Here is an 18,583-nt window from a genome sequence, read left to right as displayed (position 1 = left end):
TGCGAGAATCTCTTCTGTTCCTTTATAATTTTTCCAGAACTTCATTCATCGTCACAGGTTTTAACGAGAACCATGATTTAACATGTAAAATTAAAAGGAAGTCTTTGCTTCGAAAATCTCAATGTTCTTTGACGTTTAGAGACCAATTCCTACAAAGAATTTGTTCACATCGGTAGTGGATTTTTTTTTGACCATTCATGATATGGTTTTCAAAAATATCTTTCGTGATAGGATGAGAGGTTGCAGCTTTTTAGACAGTAGTTATATTATTCTTTTTTCAATACTGGTTCAAGGGAATACAAAAACATATCTTTTATATGAATATTATTTTTACAGACGCTTTGCTTTTCTTTCATATAAGCTGCCTATGCAGGCAGCTGGTGAATTTAAATGCATAGAAGCTTTTCTACACTGTTTTTTCTATTGATTTTATCTTCTAATTGGAAGAGATCTGAATTCTTTGATCATTGATCCTTCCTTGAACATGCTTGTTTCATATTCAAATCTACAATTGGTTCTATAGCATTGCTCCTGTGTCTGATCTATAACTCCATAAGCACTCAGATAGAGGCAGATTCAACAAATCTTTTCTGAATTTCTCGTATAATCGAATTCTTTTGACAATAGCGTTAGCTGAAGGGCATCTTCGGCAAAAGTTTATATTCAGTGGTGAATTATTGCTGAGCAGTGGTGGAAATTGCGTTGTTGTGGAGGGGCAACCGCCTCCCCCCCCCCAGGTTTTGCCAAATTGTCGGTTTTTCGGCAAAATTATGTCATTTTTCGGCAAATTTGCTTGCTTTTGTGGGCATTGCCCCCCCCCCTCCCACTTGAAAAATGAGTTTCCGCCACTGTTGCTGAGAGATCAGTATATATGTCCTACTGTCTTTGGCCTCGTTGACTGGCAAGTTATCATAATAAAGATCAATGCAGAAGACATTTCAGTTACTCTTGCCGCTTTTTCTACAGATGTGCTGTTGTATTACTGAGTTAATTTCTTTAGTTGTTTCGACGGACTTATCAAATAACAACTTAGGCCGATCAGTAGTCTTTTTCATGGCTATGTAATATCTGGGATTGTTAACAGGGGTTATCAGGGGATCCATATACGGCAGCCATCAACATAGGTTAACCGTTCCCACTCTTCGCTTATTCTTTGCTTTGTTTCAAGAAAGAGGAGTAATCAAATGCTTCATTGCTAGAAAATATGAACTTGCCTCTAAAACTTTTGCCATTTTACTTTTGAATTTTTTAAAAGTATCAGCATAGCTAGCCTGAGAATCTCATTTACGATAAAATCGCAGCCATGGAAGGTAATTGAGCTTTTTCAATAAATAGTTTTAGAGGCCTTTGAAAGTTTAAAACTAAACATTATATTGTTAGATAAACAGGAAAACTATAAGGAGAATCTTGAATTCTTCTCGTGAGAATTCCTCCTTTAGAACAGATGATGGATAGAGAAATGATAACGCTCTTTTGAATCCTTCTTTTGTGCCTTCGAAATATCCCAGTTCGAAAAAATGAAGATAAAACTATTAAGCGAAAGAAGCAGGCAAATGTTTAGACAATTTATGAAAGTTCTCCGCCTAGTCTTTTGTGACCGTGAAAATGGTAGCTATAGAGACAGATGACGCTGTATTCACTTCAATTGACTTCCCAAGAACCATGGAGTCATCATGGCTGACACGGTTGGAACAGATGCAGAAAAAGTGTCTGATGAAATTTCTTCAAAAATATCAGAACAAAGCGCAAAGAATTTCATTCCTCTGATCGAAGACGTCGCAGAATGGCTTGCAAAGCTCTTCGAGAAAGATATTGATGTAGACAATTTCATGGATGAGCTTGACAATGGATACTTAATATGCCAGCTGGCTGAGAAGGTTCTAGAGGCATCTGACCGTTTCTATCTCAAGGAGGAGGCTCTGGAAGCAAACTCAACACCTCCGCTCCCAAAGCTGAAGTTTAAAAAGCACAAGCATGCTACCAAAGAATCATTCTTAGCAAGAGAGAATGCTGCAAATTTTTTAAGGTTTGTAGATTATGCATCACTTTTTGCACTGCTGATCATTTCCTTGTACTGTATGGGGAGCTGATAAAACAGGAGTGCAACTTCTTTTAAAGTTTCGTGTAACCTTGCTTTTGATCAGTTTGAGCCTAATAAAAATATGATCTTTCTTGGCCAATGGTTTTAAAATGTTCTCTTTCTGGGTAGGAAACATGGGTACCATATGCCTATCTTCAAAAAAGGCTTTGGGTGTAGATATCACCTCTTTGGAATCAAAATTCAAGAAAATCTGCACCCTGATATAAGCATTAACTCTGTTTTGGCACAAGTGACTAATTACGTCCTTAAGAAAATCTATATGCATAGATACATATAAAAACCCACATTTGGCTATTTTATTATCAGTGGATTTCTTTGCCATCCTAATCTAAATTGCATTGTTATGCTCATTTGCAAGCCCTTTTTGCTGCTTTGCTAGACAAAATATTTTAAATACTAGATAATTTGGATAATTTTTTTCTGCCTGATTACTTCCCACCCATCCTTCCTTTCATGAAGTATTACTGTGCTATAATCTGTTATTCCTTCAGCATGATCTTTTAAAAAAGAGAGCTTGTTATTAACAGCTGGACTATTTGACATATAAATTATTCAAAGGTTCTTAAGAAATTTTAACTGTGTTCTTGTAAAATCCGATAATGTTTTCTATCATGCAATATTCTTTTAACGCTTTGTTCATTTCTGTTGGAGGCCATTCATTAGCAACTTCAAATGAAATAATTTTTGTAAGAATTTGTTATTGCAGGGTGGCAAATGACCTTTTATTTACCTTATAAAGGCTCTGCTATTGATACAATAATGATTTGATGGTGCAGCACCAAGCAGACAGATTGTTAGTAATTCACTGATGAAATTTGCTTTCATTCTGAGATACAATTATTCAATAAATTTTGCATTAAGGAATCCTGCTCAAAAGCACAAAAGGTCTTTTGTTGCAGCTCCCTTCTATCTCATGAGAAGTCCCATTCTGTCAAGGCCACACTAGTTACATCATAGATCACATTAATCCCAAGCTTTCAAAGGCCCTGCTAAAGAGGGGGAAGGGGTACAGGGGTGCTGAACCCACCAGCTTTTTTTCTGTCGGCATATAAAGGATTTTACCTAGGTAAAAGAATTGTTGTTCTTATCCTGTAGTATTGTAGCCTTTTTGCAATAACTGTAACGTTTTAATATTTCTGTAGCAGTTAAACTTTCAGAGTATGGCACTAAAACAAGAATTTTGAAATAGAAACGCATGAAAAAAGCCTATAAGATTTTTTATCTTATGACCACACCCTTAAAGAGTGAGAAACACCCTTTTTGTCAACAAAATCCTTTTTATACCTCCTCTGAGTGGCGGTGATTACTCATTTCAAATCACTAATAATTTCAGGGCGCTCATTCGAGGACAGGATCCCTGTTTTGAAAGCATTATCTTTAGAGAAGGTGCTCATATGAGGGGGCTCTTTTGGTGAGACAAACTTTAGAATAATTACAGTAAAAAAAGTAATAATTTTTTGCGATTCATCTTACTAGCTAATTACAACCAAATCAACTCACATTTGCCCAGTTAAACTATTGCTACTTCAAAACCCCAAAACCAATTGCCCTCTCAGCATAACACAGCTTTTCCTTTTGATAGCTGGTGCAGAGAAGTTGGCATTCAAGAATCAACACTATTTGAATCTGATGGACTTGTTCTTCATAGACAAGTAAAGAATGTAGTTCTGACATTGTTAGAGCTGGGTAGGATTGGTGAAAAATATGGAATGACACCTGTTCCAAATCTAGTAAAGCTTGAGACCGAAATTAAGGAAGAGGAAGAGAAAAAGCCAGTCCCACCAAAAAGTGCAGGAGGGAAGAAAAATAAATCTCTTGGGCCATTAGATTCAGAGGTATGCTTTTTGTAAGAATTTTTTTTTTCATTCAAGAAGATATATTTCTTCTTTCCGTCCATAGTGCTTCGGGCATTGTATTTATTTTGAGAATTTGGGACTGCTCTATAGAACTGAGAGTAGCTGCGAATCTCATAACAAAGAAACATCGTCTGCACCATCGCAGTAATAAAATAAATAGCACTGCTGCTGTAATTTTCCATTTTGTCTTCGAAGTATATTTAGGCAGTTACCTGAAACAATAGCTTTGTGGTTCTAGCTATACCTATCACAGGATTCAAGACGTGTAAATTACAGAGTTTCTTCACACAGAAAATTGATTCTTTTTTTTAATGTTGAATGTCTGAATTTCAGGTCAAACGTGTGGCTGCGAAGTATCATGTAAAGTTAGAAAGAGTTAAAGAAGGAAAATATATTTTGAACGACAAACTAACAATATTTGTGCGTGTAAGTATCTTACTTCCCTATATGTCCAAGGAAGATTTTGCAATTTTAGGATGCTTTTTTGTGATTTATTGTACAATTCTCATGGATAAATACAATATAGATATTATTATGCATTTATAAAGATCGGTGTTATCAAAGTTTTCATATGACATTTAGCTCTCTCGTCTCCCTATTTGACAATTTCGAGAAAGCTATTTCTAAAGGAAGTAATCTTTTTAGCAATTTACAAAAATAGTTCTGCAATTCGTTTTGTAAATGTTAAAAAGGCAGGTCTATGTTTTATCATATGATATTTAAATATAGTAATGTGGTAGTATATCCTCCTCTTCTAGAGGTTCCCTGGTTCCCTAATCTCCTATTCCTTGCTCCTTGGTTCCCTATTTAAGACCTGCAACAAGGCCCTAACCTAACTGTGGTGTGTAAACTTTACCTGTCACCCGTCAGCAACTGCTCGCTGTATTCTGAAACACACATACAAGCCAGACATTATCAGCAATTACCAGGTGGGTCTTTCTTAGAAAATTTTGAAAAAGACGCTATGGAGCGTTTTCTTCTGTGCTTTTAAAGTTATCATGCTAGCAACAAACTGTGACTTTATCGCAAGTTATATTGGTTTTCTTCTTTTCTCCAAAGATCGTAGAGATATTCAGGACTACCTAAGGACAACCTAAGAACAACACCGTATGTGGTAAAGTGAAGCCTAAACAATTAGATGATAACTTTTGCCGCCTGTCAAATGAAGAATAAATGAAATTATCAGATTTTAGTAATGGAATTATCAACCAATGTATGTCATGAAACCTAGACGCCCCGTTTTCTCCTCCAAATATCTGCCGCTCCCACGCGAAATCATTTGCGCCATAGTTGCTAGATCATTGTCATTATCATAATCATTTTCTGTTTTTCAAGATACTGCGTAAACATGTAATGGTTAGAGTTGGTGGTGGCTGGGACGAGTTTGAACATTTTGTCAGTAGACACAGCCCTGAGAAGATTGGAAAAGTTTTGCTTTGTAAGTTGTTGTCATCATTATAGTACAAATTGGTCAGATTTTTTTCAGATGCAATAAAAATGACACTATTCGCTTTCTCGTTTAAGCTAAGCTGGGATCAGTATTTAGAGAAGCTCTAGAATTTCAATGTTTGTTCCAGACCCCGCTCATTCTGATCTCGACTTTTCTTTGAGGGTAGGCAAAAAAAGAAAAGAGTACCAAAATTCATGAAGTTAACCAGAATTTTAGTTCGTTTTTACGGAAAAACATGTCATTTTTCTCCCATTATTAAAAAATGATAAATGTGTTTCTTAACCTCGCTTGTCATTCTGTTAATAACATTTAGTTGCATCTAATATTCATATATTCACTTTACTCTTTTTATATCAAGCAATTTCGACTATTTTCCAGCTGTCTGATCGTCTATGTTTTGGCCTACCTCTGCGATGGACGATCAAAGTAAGCAATGGTATATTGGGAGAAGCACATTTAAAGTTATGTTAAGAATCAGGCACAAACATGAAAGGTACTTCATGCAACCATTCTCATTGTCACAAACAACAACAGCAACAACAATACAGATGCACGACATTTCGAGTCCAATGAAGTTTCTTCGCCTTCAGCTTTTGTCTTTCGATATATTTCAAAAGCATAGGCGAGTTATGTAGAAACTGCAGCGTGGATAAATTTAAGTATTTATTTATTCATTTGAAAGACTGTGAAGGAATTTTGTAATTTTGATTTGTAGCGTTTGCAGCTTTTAATGCCAAATTATATCATATGTATTGATCAAGTGACTTTGAATATCTTAGACAGACAAATAATTTATTGAATTCATTATTGATTGAGTACCACATCGATTGGACTAGACTATAATCATTGTGGTTAGCAATTCTTTATTCAATAATGTACTTATTTTTCTATGTGTAATATTCATCATCATGTTCGTATATTAAACTCTTTTACTCAAATTCGTCATTAAGAAAACCTTTGTGTAAGTTTTGAGGACTAGAAGAACGTAGTTTGCAATTGAGCATATGAATTTGAGTTGTTTGAAAATTTGGCAAATGCAAGCAGAAAAATACTTCAAAAGTGTATTTACATGAGAGCTTTGGCCTTAAACATGATAAAGCTTTCAAAATGTTGTTTTAATATCGGCATTGCTTATGGTCAAAATTCAAATTCTACCTTTTTTTAGGATGTGTAGCTCACATCAAGTAACTCACATCTTCAAGTAAAGCCAGCACTAATAATAGTCTTATTCTACAAATTGCGTTTAAATTCTTGTTGCCTGCAGACTCAATGATTGTGCTGTACTTTAAGACAACTTTCCAAGTTTTTGACTGATCACTATGCATTGACCGCCATATCATAAACATGGATTTTACCCTGGTAGGCAATTAATTTTAGGGTACCTAAAAAATCTTATGTTGGACCGTTTTTTAAATTTACGTGGATGACGTACAATCACTGCAAAAAGTTTTGGAACACTAACGTCAGTTTTCAAAGGCAAATTCAGCCACCCCCCTCTCCCCCTAAGAACAATGTTGATTTACTATAGAAAAAAGGAAGGGATTGTGGAGTACACTTTTTCGTGTGCCTTGTATAATATTTTTCTATACTTTAAACATTGTTTTTGGGGGAAAAAGGGGACGGAAGTAGTTGTATTTGGGAAAACAAATGAAGAATGGAAAAGCACAGCGCAAAGTGTTGGGTGTTCCAAGTAATTTTGGCAGTGATTGTATGTATATTTCCTACAGATGGTATGATACATGGAGATATCAATGATACAGTTGGTAGCATTGCACTGATGTTTCTTTCTTGGATGGATTTTTTAAGCTTACTCACAAGGTTTTAATTAAATCAAATTCTCCCTTCTGATCTTTAGCAAAAATACTTTTTATTCATAAAGTATCAGCTACTAATGTAAAGATGAAATTGAAAAATTATCTAAAAAGTTTCATGACCTACCGTGGATTTATGGATTTACCTGGGGCATCTCTGTTCAGGGGCAGAATTAAGTGACGAGGATGTAAAATAAAGATTGGAATTTGGTGCCACACCCTTCAGGTGATTGAAATGTTTTATAGAGAATCAAGGCAAAATTTACCTAATGGCGAAAATATATTTGGGGTGTCGCACCCCCAACACCCCCCGGCTAATCCGTCCATGCCTCCGTGAGCTGAAACTAGTTATTTTACTTCTGTTTCCAAAAATGGGGGGAGGGGGTCACCTTTCCTATGTGTCTTCGGGTCCACTATCGTCTGTAACACAATCTTTTCATGTAGAGATCATACGTGGAGCTACGTATGAGAGCAACATTTAAAAGAAAATAAAATCTGATTCCAAGTTTAGCCTAGTAAGTGTAGCATGCCTTTTTTACTGAAAGAAGGAAAGAGGCTTGTTTTACCTCAATGAATGCAAGGGAGGCTGCTCATTATTACAATAAAAACAAACTTCATAGAATGACAAAACTTGAAAACAAAGCTTCAAAGAATTCGAGCTCACTCCGTTCATTATAAAATTATTCTTTGCTGACCAACAAACTTAGACATTCTCTTGCTTTTGTTCATATATTAGTTTTTAGCGTTTTGTTTTCCATTTTTTTATTTATTTTTTTATTTATTTACATATTTATTCATTCAGAGATTCTTTACCTACATTTTCATTTGAAAAGAATCTGAAAAATTGCATTCTCATATCTCTTCGACATTTCTCAAAACTTTTCAAGGTAGCTATAGAAGATCGAAAAAGAAAATGGCAGTTATGAAAGACTTTGTAGAAGCTGGGAATTATCTTCCAAATGCCCGTTTACTCAAGCCTATCCCCTTGCCCCTTGGTCGTTCCGGTGTTTCTGACTATAATCATGCAAGATAGTTACAAATGAATTGATAGTTCTGAATAGATGATGATTTGAAAATGTGTGATCAAGTCAATTAGGATACCCTCCTTATTTACGTGCTTTGCTGCTAAAGTAGGAAGGATATGTACACAGGAAACGGAGACATTTTACGTCCGCTACAGCCTCAACATGCATGCTTTTTAGCCAAACAATTTCCAAAATCCTTTTTTATGAACACATGCTGTTTTTAATTTATAGCGGTTCTATTTGAGACCGGATCAGTGTGAACGGACATCTCTTTCTCAAAGACAATACAGAGCAGTGCGAGCGAAGCCTAAAGGCTTTTTAAAGTTGCGAATCGTTAGTTTTTATCAAGGTCATAGAGATCGAGACCGTTTTTCTCGCTCTTCGAGACTAAGGCTGCGTTTACACGACAAATTTTAGAACGGTTCCAAACGGAACTTTTTTCGAAGCGATCCCGTTTTGGTACGGCTAGCAGCTTCATTTGGAACGGTTCCGACTGCTCCCGTGCAAATCCGTACTTATTTTAGTACGGTTCCAAATGGAACCGGTCTCGTGTAAACGCTGCATAAGATACCTGGCTACGCTAAACATCACATCAATATACACACTTCTTCAAGCCAAAAAAGACCTTTAGCTGGAATATCGTGAATATGCAGCTTTTCTATTTGTTCCAATTACATAGCAGTGGTTTGCAACTCGCAGTGTTGTCTTGTTTCGTGTACGCATGAAGATAGAACAAATTGTAAAGCAATCAAAAGATACTTCTTGAGAATTGAAAAAGTAGTTACTTACAGCTAAACATCATCCAGCCTGATTTCTTTAGCGATGATGCATTTGGGTCTCTTTTCACCAAAAATTCGCTGCAGCATTCTTTTAGGCCAAAAGACTTTAAGTAAACAAGTGGCTGAAAGTATCGATGGTTTAAGCTCTGTAGTATGACTTTCGTTGCCCATGCGTTTGGTATGATATTATTACCAGGTAGGACAATTCTAGGACATAGTTTTAAATCTAGGACAAATGACACAAGTATCTTTCCTAACATGCCAAAATCTGTAGGCCGTTATCTTGAGAACTTATTTCTGCAACTATTTATATATGTACTCGAGTCAGCCATAAGAACAAATGAGCAATGTCAAGCCATATTCAGCATACGTTTCACCATTGGGAGTTTTCTCAATGGAAGAACTATTCTCAGCGGATGAGAATAACGCGTCCTCTCGCCTTGATGCCGCATTGAGGGTTAAGGCTGCAAAGAAGAACTAGAGAGCGCTAAGGAATTTCTCTGGGGAGAGAAAGGCTGAATTACTCCAAGTAGAACCAATGCTATCAAAATCAACTCCTTTTACCTCTTTTTCTACATATCATCCTTCTCCCCTCGTTCTCCCACCACATTAGGTATTTGGCTAGTCGACTACTAGATTCAGATTTAGCTTTCCTTTTTGCACAACATCTATTTCGCAGGGTTTAAAATGAATATACAGAAGGGAAAGAATATTTGAATATATGACATCAAACTAAAGAGCAAAGATTATATACAACTTATAACTCGATAACAAGTGACGAACTTGGGAGCGACCTTCTAGTTCCATCATATTCTACTTTCTCAAATTATCTCAACTCACACTTCGTTCTAACCATCCGAACTCCCTCTGTGAAACTATAAATGCAAATTCACAAATTTTCTTTTAAATAGATCTACCGTATTTCATCTAAAGAACGCCACGGCGTTTATTACAAAATCTAAATTTTGGATGCGGCATTCAATAAAGGGCGGTGTCTATCAGAGGGCAGCTTTTAATACAAAATGAAAAGTTTGTCAAATGAAAAATAACAAAAGTAGTTTGATGAAAAAATCTAAAAACAGACTTTTAACAGTGTTTTCTTTTCCCAAAATAACGTAAAAAAGATTGTGTAAAAAACTTTTTAAAGTTCACAAAAGATGGGTTCACTTTATGGAAATTTCAAGGAATTTCAATATCCCTGTCTCCGTCAGAGTCCTCATCTCTATGAGATAAAAACTTTCATAGCTTTGGAATAGCAAGCGTATAAACTATTCGTTACTTCGTGTTTGGTGTGTTTTCTAATGAACACTGCTTTTCAAGATGCGGCGTTCAATAAAGGGCAGCGTTTATCTCAGGGCGGCGTTTATTCCAAATAGTTGGCTGAAGGTGTGGCTGTAGGTGTGGCTGTAGGTGTGGCTGAAGGTGTGGCTCAAGGTGTGGCATTATAGAGGGTGGCGTTTATCAGAGGGCGGCGTTCATTAGAGGAAATACAGTATTCAAAAGTGAAGCGATTTCAAACTAAGCATATTTTTAAAAACACAGCCAGAGAGCAACGAAAGGAAACATAGAATGCAAATCCACCAGATTTCCGTATTTTTTTTCTTATTTACAGGATATTTTGCAATTATTTGTCTTTATTTCTGCTCATGCAGTCTACATTACTATAAATCATTATTAATTACAGTTCATGATATATTACCTATACTACTCTATTGCAAATTCGTTTACATTGTATCTAAAAACAATCTATTTAATTCTAATCAATAATTTCTCAATGCTTAGCATTAAACTGAATACTTTGAGCTTGAAATTAAAGCAATCTCAAATCTTTCTTGGAAGAAGAATGTTTATCATCTGTTATATTTGCTCGATGCAGTGAGAGTCTTTCTCTTGACTTGCGTAGTGTCACGTCTTTCGACCATTAGTGTAAAACAATAATCTGCTTTCTATCATGGACTTGAAATTTAGAAGTTGTTGAAAATTATTCCATCGAAAAATGTGTTACTGATTGGATTAGGAAAAATAGCCTGTCATTTAAACAGGGGTGTAGTGCTAGGGGGCTCAGGGGGTTGAGCCTCCCTTGCCGATGCCGAAAATTGGCAAACTTTTACTTCTGCGTTTGTTTTTCGCAATATTTTGTGCAAGATCCCCCTTGGTTAAAGTGGTCATTGGGACAAACTGCTTTTGATCAACATAGTTTTTGTTGAGAAAATAGACGAATCATTTTTCCAAACTTATTAAATCGCGAATTAAAACGGAGCGAATGTCGAAAGTCATATTGTTTCCTTTCCTATCTAATTGGGGCTCTACTAACAGCGACAGTTATTCCTAGTGTCAAGCTTTGTCGCGCTACTTGCATCTGTGACAGGATCTTCTATGAAGAAGATGAAGCAAGCATAGTGAAGAATAACGGTGATCAGCAGCTAATAAATGGTGCGAGCATTCTTAAAACGAATCTCTTCTTGTAGCTCCAATCCAAAAATGAGCAGAATAATGAAACAACCCAGATGCTATGTTTGTACTTTTTCGTATAGATACAAATTTATACTAATATTTGCATAATGGTCTACTAAAATGAAAAAATTGAATTAAACTCAAGCGAGATTTTAGCATGCCTTAACCATATGCATTGCGATTAATAAAGAAACTCTTTATACCACTGATATGGAATTGAAGTCATAACAGCCTCCTAATATTGTCTTAAATCAAGCCTCTTTTACTGATTAAGCTTCACCATTATAAACCAAAAGAATATGATGCTGCTACGAGTTATCAGCAAGTCATTAAATGGCAATATTTATACTTTCTTAAAAATGTACCCAATGTATGACGTTTTTATTGCAGAATAACGTAACTTTAATCTAAACTATTCTACCACGTCAGCTATTTACAATTACGATTAAATCTGTCGAATATTTTATTATTGATCATAAAGACTTAATAAAGACAGTTGCTTGATAAATATCTAAATCATATGTTAAAATTGATTCTATAGTTACAATAAAATCTTATTTTCAGATTAATTGAATGCATTTATGTTACGTGCAACCGAGCATTTATTGACCCAATCACCACTTGATATTTAAAAGGGAAAGTACTTTACAACTTGCAGTCAATGAACATCTCACTGTTCGTGTCTCATTTATTGCTGCGGTCTTTGCTAGATAGTAATATTAAAAATTAAGGTGGCTATTAAAAGTGTCCACTGACTTCTAAGAGAGTCTGTCCGCTTACCAAAACTGCCAAGAATTATCGAGAAATGATCATATAAAGCCATTTATCATCAGAAGTCTCGTTATTTTTTATTGAATCAACTAAGCATATTCAGAAAACTCAGGTGACTCGCAATTATAGCTTATTATTGTAATTGGCATGATAAGTAGAAAAAGGACACCTATTTAGCTTTTCCTTTGCTTCTGTTTTCAGAAAATCCACCAAGCATATTGTACCACATACAAGTAGGGACACAGAGGCCAAAAGGGGGGTCAATCTGGGCATTTTCCCACCAACTACTATTCAAACTTCATTTATGCTCCTTGATGTCAAATCTGTCACAGGAGGCTCTGTTGAAGTATAATTGGAACCCTGTCACTGTTGATGGTTGATGGTTTTGTAGAGATTGTTGCTATTTTTGGAAGATACAAGCAAATTTGTCGCAAGTTTATTTACTAAAATCCATATGATACCTACTTTGGTGCATAAAGTTTTTACTGCAGAGTTTCCTGTTTGTATCGAACCTTTCTATTGCTTGCAATTATATGTAATCAAAATTCTGACTCGTCAAATTTTGTGTCCTTCAAATTTATGACAATTTGAACGCAGACAATATCACGGATAGATTATATTTTTGCCTGCGGGGGAAGGTGGGGGGGGGGGAGGGGTGCGGGTTGTCAAAAGATGCCTAAACCAGACCGATATGATTCAATGTATGTTTTTATTAAATTTTAGGAATCAATAAGCGCCTCGGCCCCCTTATTTAATTACTTCCGCATTCTATGTCTGCTTTAAGAAATATCTCAATAGTTCTAACAAACAAGGAAAGTAGCTCGACCATATGGCATTTAATTTACTGTAGTTAAATATTTTTTGATTAGACCCACATCTTTCCTTCAAAGTCAGGAGCATTTAGTGTTTCAATAGCCAGGCACGCTGTTGCAGATTACACAAGAGACTAATCCGCATTTGAGATTATTGACAAGGTTCCTGAACTTTGTCTAGATTAAAATCATGCATTTCGAGAGCTAAACATTCTTCGGAATGTGCCAGGCTTTTCCTACAATTTAACGGTGACTTCGAAGGGGAATTTCCTTGCTGACAATTAATTGCTGGCAAGTCTATATATTGTTGATCTTTAAATGCAACTGAAAGTTTTTTTGCCATTTCCACAGGCCTTTTCGACTCCTCACTTGAGGTAGAGCCCCTTGGGGTGCGGTTGATTCGACGCGAGGCTAGTCTCGTTCTGGTGGAAAATGAATTGCTTGTTTGCAGCATTGACACCATAGCGGTCTTTTCACTATCGCTGTTCAAGATGTTGTTGTTGTGCCCTTTTCTCCTTCCTTTCTTCTTGCAATCCAGAAAAAAGGCTCGAATGTCCTTTCGGAATTCTGATGACATCAGAATCAATATAAAAGGGTTTGTGGCGCAGGTCGAATAGGCACAAAGTCCTACAAAAATATGAACCACTGAAGCATGTGGTTGCTTGCTTCCACCGCCAAACTCAAGCCATTGCCAAAACACATTATTTGGCAGTTTTAAGGATGCATACGTCAGCACCATCACTATAAATATGATAGCGAGTCTTCTTTGCGTTCTTATTCGCCTTTTACTCGTTCGCCGACCGAGTCCGAGCATCCCTCGTTTGACAAGGTTGCGCTCACGACGCAAACATCGAATAATTTTGACAACAAATGTTATGATGAGAACAATTGGTATCAAATATTCGACAACAGATAAAGCGACTGTGTACATCTGACGATAAAAACCGTTTGACCAATTCTCTTCACAGGAAACAGAATTTCCAGTGCCTTTTATACCCAATTTGAAAGCGTAGGGTGCAACCATAGCAAATGGAAGTGCCCAAGTAATGCCTGCTAAAATCTTTACTGTCGTTGCTCGTAAATTCGACCTGATACGGTTTGAAAAGATCATGTTGCGTTCGAAAAGCATGAACATGAGTGTATAGCTTGATACTATTGGTAGACTTGTTTGAAACGGATATATAACGTTGCAGAGAGCATCACCAAAGACCCAGCGTCGGCTTATCAGCCAAGTCAGGTCCAAGGGAATGCATACAACGGAAACCAAAGTGTCACACACAGCCAGGTTTAAGATGAGCACAGAGCTGGTTTTGCAACGGTGTTTCCGTTTAGTAATGACGAGCAGGACTAACGTGTTGCCAATGGATCCAATGGTTGCTATGATAATCATCAATACAACTTGAAAAATAGATAGATGCTCCATAACAGAGGGTGAAATTGTAGGAAAAACTGTTGTTGTCGAAGAATTTTGACTCAGATTAAGAACGGTTTGGTTCATACTGCTTCTTTATTGTTCCACAAATCTAAGGATAAGAAAATATCTTATAAAAGAATACAAACAAACAATGTTAAATCGAATAGCCTATATAATTAGGAAATATTACAGTTATTTCATGTATGGCATGCCCAGGGGAGCGCTTGTCGTATATCTGTCCCCACACCTTTGAAAGCAGAACCATCCATAGACCAAATTTTCCCCTAATTCAATCCATCCCCAGACTTGCATTGTCAGAGTGCATCATATTGCGCTTCACAAAATGAACATACCCATATCCATAGAAATTTCTTAACGGAATGACTCAATCGCAGGTTTTTGGTGATAAAAATATAACTACTCGCAGTTTTTGACTGAGAGATTTGGAAGCATTTCCAGGTATTCCCTTTAAACCCATTGATCTCGGCCAATATAAGAGTACCACTCCCGAAATAGCATCTGATAGATTGCAATCACATACTGGTAACCAACTGACGTAGAATGAAATATAGCATTGTTTTTGACTTAAGAAAAGTAGCTTGGCATGCAGTCATTGCAGACCTCTTATAAAATATTATACAAATATGCTGGTACAGAGAAAAGTCAAATTGTCAATTACTCTTGCCAGTCGTCTATGTAGCAAGCATTCAACTTGCAATTAATTAGGGAAAAAGCAAATCAGAATAATTCATGAGTACTCAGTATGAAAAGATTTAAGGTACACGTTTTAAACTCTGAAGAGTGTCAGACGAAAAAAGCTTTAGTTTACTAAATGTTTGCTTTTTTCAAAGCCATTTTATAAATATATGTAAAATATAAAATATATGGAAAAATGAAATTTTAATTCTTCGAAAAAATATTGAAAGTTCAGTCTATTGCACGTTGACAGACTTGTAAAGAAGGGTACATAAGAAAAAAGATAACATAGGATGTCAGTTGATACAATCTTGCTGAAGGGAAAATTTTAAACAAAAACACGGACGAGAAATTACAAACTACAAAACAAAACTACAAACAAAATATCTGAGATTGAAGAATTAAGCCTCCCAATTAACTTTGCAGAACAAATCTTCAAAGAACTCACTTGACAAACATGTGTCTCTCTAATGTGAACAAACTGTCAACGATAGGCTTCGGTTTTTAAATATCTACGCCTTAGATGGAGCCAATCGATAGAAATATAGACAGAAAAGACTATGATTTTAAGGGATCAATTGTAAGAATGTGCTGAAACCCACCAACCAATTTGTTGAATTGAGATAAATCATGAAGGGGATGAATGTCTATTGACAACATAGATGCAATGACTAATGCAAAGTACATGTCAACAAAATCGTGAATGCATAGCCAATTTCTCAAAGGTATATCTCTGCCAGACGAGCATAAAAATATGATAGCACTCGCTTTTCTATGTCAGAATTTATTTAGTTAAAAATCAAGTGCTTTATGATAAAATAGAAGCATTCTTTATAGATAAATAATAAAAAGTTGCTTAACAGGTTCTCTCTGCTTTTTTCGAGCTATGATGTTCAGCAAGAGAATCCAATGATTTCTACGTCCAAAGCTGTTAATTGCAGGGATGCTCTTTGTTTAAAACACTTCTAACATTAGCAACAAACTGCGTTAGGCCTTGAGAATTTGCCTGAATAAAAATATAACATAGAGAACAAATTTTAAACAAAAATCTCATGCTTAATAATTAAAGAAATCTTTATCCTCACAAATTCCCGCTCTTGACAAACAACGTAGAGTCCAAAGAAAGCAAGATGTGAGTTCATTCCATCTTCAATTAAGATCTTCGTTCACGTGAAAACAAGTTAATCTATACAAATCAACCTGAATAAGATAACCCCTCAAGGAATTCCTGATAAGAGATCTATGAAAAATCCACACCAGCAAAAACTGTTGGTGAAGACGAATATTTTGAATCTGCTTAAAAAAGCATTTGGTTTTGTTATCAAATTCCTACGAGCAGAGCTTTAATTTTTAACGAAGTTATAAACCAAAGATAGGCAAACAGACAATCGTCAAAATTTGTCGAGTTTAATAAAATAAATTAGGTTGCACATGACATAGGTTCATTTGCTTTTAAATGGTTTTATAAAATTTATTATCTAATGAATTTCCAAACAGTGGTTTTCTAAAAGTATTTTGTTTTATAAAACGAGTTATTCTAAAACTGCTTCATTGCAGCTGAACAACTTACTATACCTTGTTGTTAGTATGCTTTGAATTCTTTAATATTTGAGCTCTAATATAAGAGACCGACTTACAATTTGTTTGTTTTTTAACCTTAGCAGGTATATTCTAGCCTGCGCCCCAGTCCATAAATGCTGCCACATTAGTAGACTGGGCGCAGACTAGTATATTCAAAAGGAGATTAAAGAGACTTAAGGGGTAGGGTTTGGAAGGATGCCCAAAAATTAAACAGAAAAATACGATGAAAAACGATTTTCGTGAATAGACCTTGCCATTTGGTCGAGAAGAAATATAATCGTCTTAAATTGAAAGCTGAATACAATTTTTCACATGTAAGGGAAAGTTGCAGGTTCAAGCTAGTCGCAAGTTTGCTCATAAGAAATGTTATAGAGAAGCTATTGCTGTATATTGAGATACCAGCATCAACAAATTTTGAGATAATTTGTAAACAGTAGTGGCCCCAGCACTGATCTTTGTGGGAAGTTGCATTACATTCTGCTCAAGAAAAACTTAATGACAAGTTGCTGGATTCTATTCTATCCAGTTTCTATAATTGCAAAAACTCACAACCGAAGAGGGACCAAGTAAGGACACCTTGCCAATATAAAAAAGTAAATTTAGAAGTGACTGATTTTCGTTTGAGTAGAAAGTTTTGTTTTGGAGGAATGAAAAAAAAACTGAAAAGTCAAATCTATTGATTTAGAATGTCTTTGTAGTTTAAAAGAGAATAATTTTTTGTCCGTTTAGTTATCGATCGGCTTCAATGATTCTTTTCATTATCTTAAAGGAAAATGAACTGAGGCTTATAACCTTTAAAACATAACACATTTAACTGACTAAAAGGCTTAAGATCAGTCTTCAAAATTTTAAATTTCAATTCTAAATATTTGTTTGTAGGTTTTGGTTGATAGGTTTTCACCATTCATGTCTTAATAGGTTTTGATAATAGGTTTATGTAATTTCCAACAACCGAGTGACTATTTAGGAGGAAGCTTTACAAAAGGATTACCCCAGAAGTTGCTAATGCTTATTTGCTTTTAAAAAGCCCCCAAAATTCTACTTTTTTTACTTACGAAACTTCGTAATTTCTATAGAATTTTATGCAGTCACCATAATGTTCTTTGATACTTATCTATGACAATTCTTTACCAAGACTTTGGCCTCGGATGATTATGGTGCACAAAAGTTAGATTTGAGTTTCTTGCTAGCAAACTTTCAACAAAGCTAATGCAAAAATTGACAATAAGAAGGTCAACTTATATTGCAGGACTTTTTTTGCTCTATCTCAAACACGTATTAGGAGGTACATGTTCAAAAACACTTTTCTTTTTTTTGCTACAATGAATAACATTTTTACTTTACGTCGATGCCTTACCATTCACAAGCTAGCTATATTGTCCTGGTTTTCAAACTTCACGCAATTGCAAGCGTTAATTCAGATTCAAATGTCAGGTAACTCCTAGACATAGTTTCTCGTTTCTAAAGAACCGTGTCAATGATGCTAACTTTTGTAAACACACGCTTAGATAAACTTACCAAGATCCTAGCATGATCTGCAAAATATACATCTCCACAACGGTTCCCTATTCGACTTTACAGTAAAACAGGCACATGCTCTCAGATAATTTTACAACAGGGCCAAAAATCACAGCATGGTCGAGCTTTTTCTACAATATTTTATAGCATTATTTGGAAAACTTCAGTCAAGAGCTTATTTTACGCCTGAAAGTAGGGCTATCTTTGACTGATATTGTATAATTCTTTTTCTAATCCAGTCCATCAAGCATAAATAATTCATGCGGGAACCGCCCTCTTTAAAAAAATTCTCGAAAATGTGCTAGAAATTAAGAT

General features: G+C 35.6%; 2 protein-coding genes across 5 annotated transcripts in view; one reads left to right on the top strand and one right to left on the bottom strand.

Moving 5' to 3' along the window:
• The first annotated feature begins 1,047 nt into the window (after positions 1-1,047).
• Positions 1,048-7,340, top strand: LOC135695798 (growth arrest-specific protein 2). The gene is made up of 5 exons (XM_065214981.2): positions 1,048-2,026; positions 3,684-3,936; positions 4,291-4,383; positions 5,293-5,395; positions 5,786-7,340. Exons 1-5 carry the CDS (start codon positions 1,674-1,676, stop codon positions 5,791-5,793), a joined length of 810 nt encoding a protein of 269 aa, XP_065071053.2. The 5' UTR covers positions 1,048-1,673; the 3' UTR covers positions 5,794-7,340.
• A 3,100-nt stretch (positions 7,341-10,440) lies between these two features.
• The window catches only part of LOC135681976 (neuropeptide Y receptor type 4), a 44,498-nt gene continuing 36,355 nt past the window's right edge, over positions 10,441-18,583 (bottom strand). For all 4 annotated transcript variants that reach the window (XM_089113492.1, XM_065196696.2, XM_065196680.2 and 1 more), the window contains one exon: positions 10,441-14,582. In XM_089113492.1, coding sequence (XP_088969618.1) covers positions 13,211-14,557 — 1,347 coding nt within the window. In that variant the 5' untranslated portion in view covers positions 14,558-14,582 and the 3' untranslated portion in view covers positions 10,441-13,210. The remainder of the gene's footprint in view (positions 14,583-18,583) is intronic.

This window comes from Rhopilema esculentum, chromosome 17 (genome assembly GCF_057945365.1).
Source record: "Rhopilema esculentum isolate cy_ngs chromosome 17, ASM5794536v1, whole genome shotgun sequence".
NCBI classification, from domain to species: domain Eukaryota; kingdom Metazoa; phylum Cnidaria; class Scyphozoa; order Rhizostomeae; family Rhizostomatidae; genus Rhopilema; species Rhopilema esculentum.
This window is presented reverse-complemented; position numbering and strand designations above follow the sequence as displayed.

What these genes read in the sequence shown, in the direction of transcription:
- LOC135695798 (XM_065214981.2), top strand. Translation starts at nt 1,674, where the DNA reads ATGGCTGACACGGTTGGAACAGATGCAGAAAAAGTGTCTGATGAAATT. An exon ending in TTGGGCCATTAGATTCAGAG is followed by an intron (nt 3,937 to 4,290) that starts GTATGCTTTTTG and finishes TCTGAATTTCAG; the next exon opens with GTCAAACGTGTGGCTGCGAA. An exon ending in AACTAACAATATTTGTGCGT is followed by an intron (nt 4,384 to 5,292) that starts GTAAGTATCTTA and finishes CTGTTTTTCAAG; the next exon opens with ATACTGCGTAAACATGTAAT.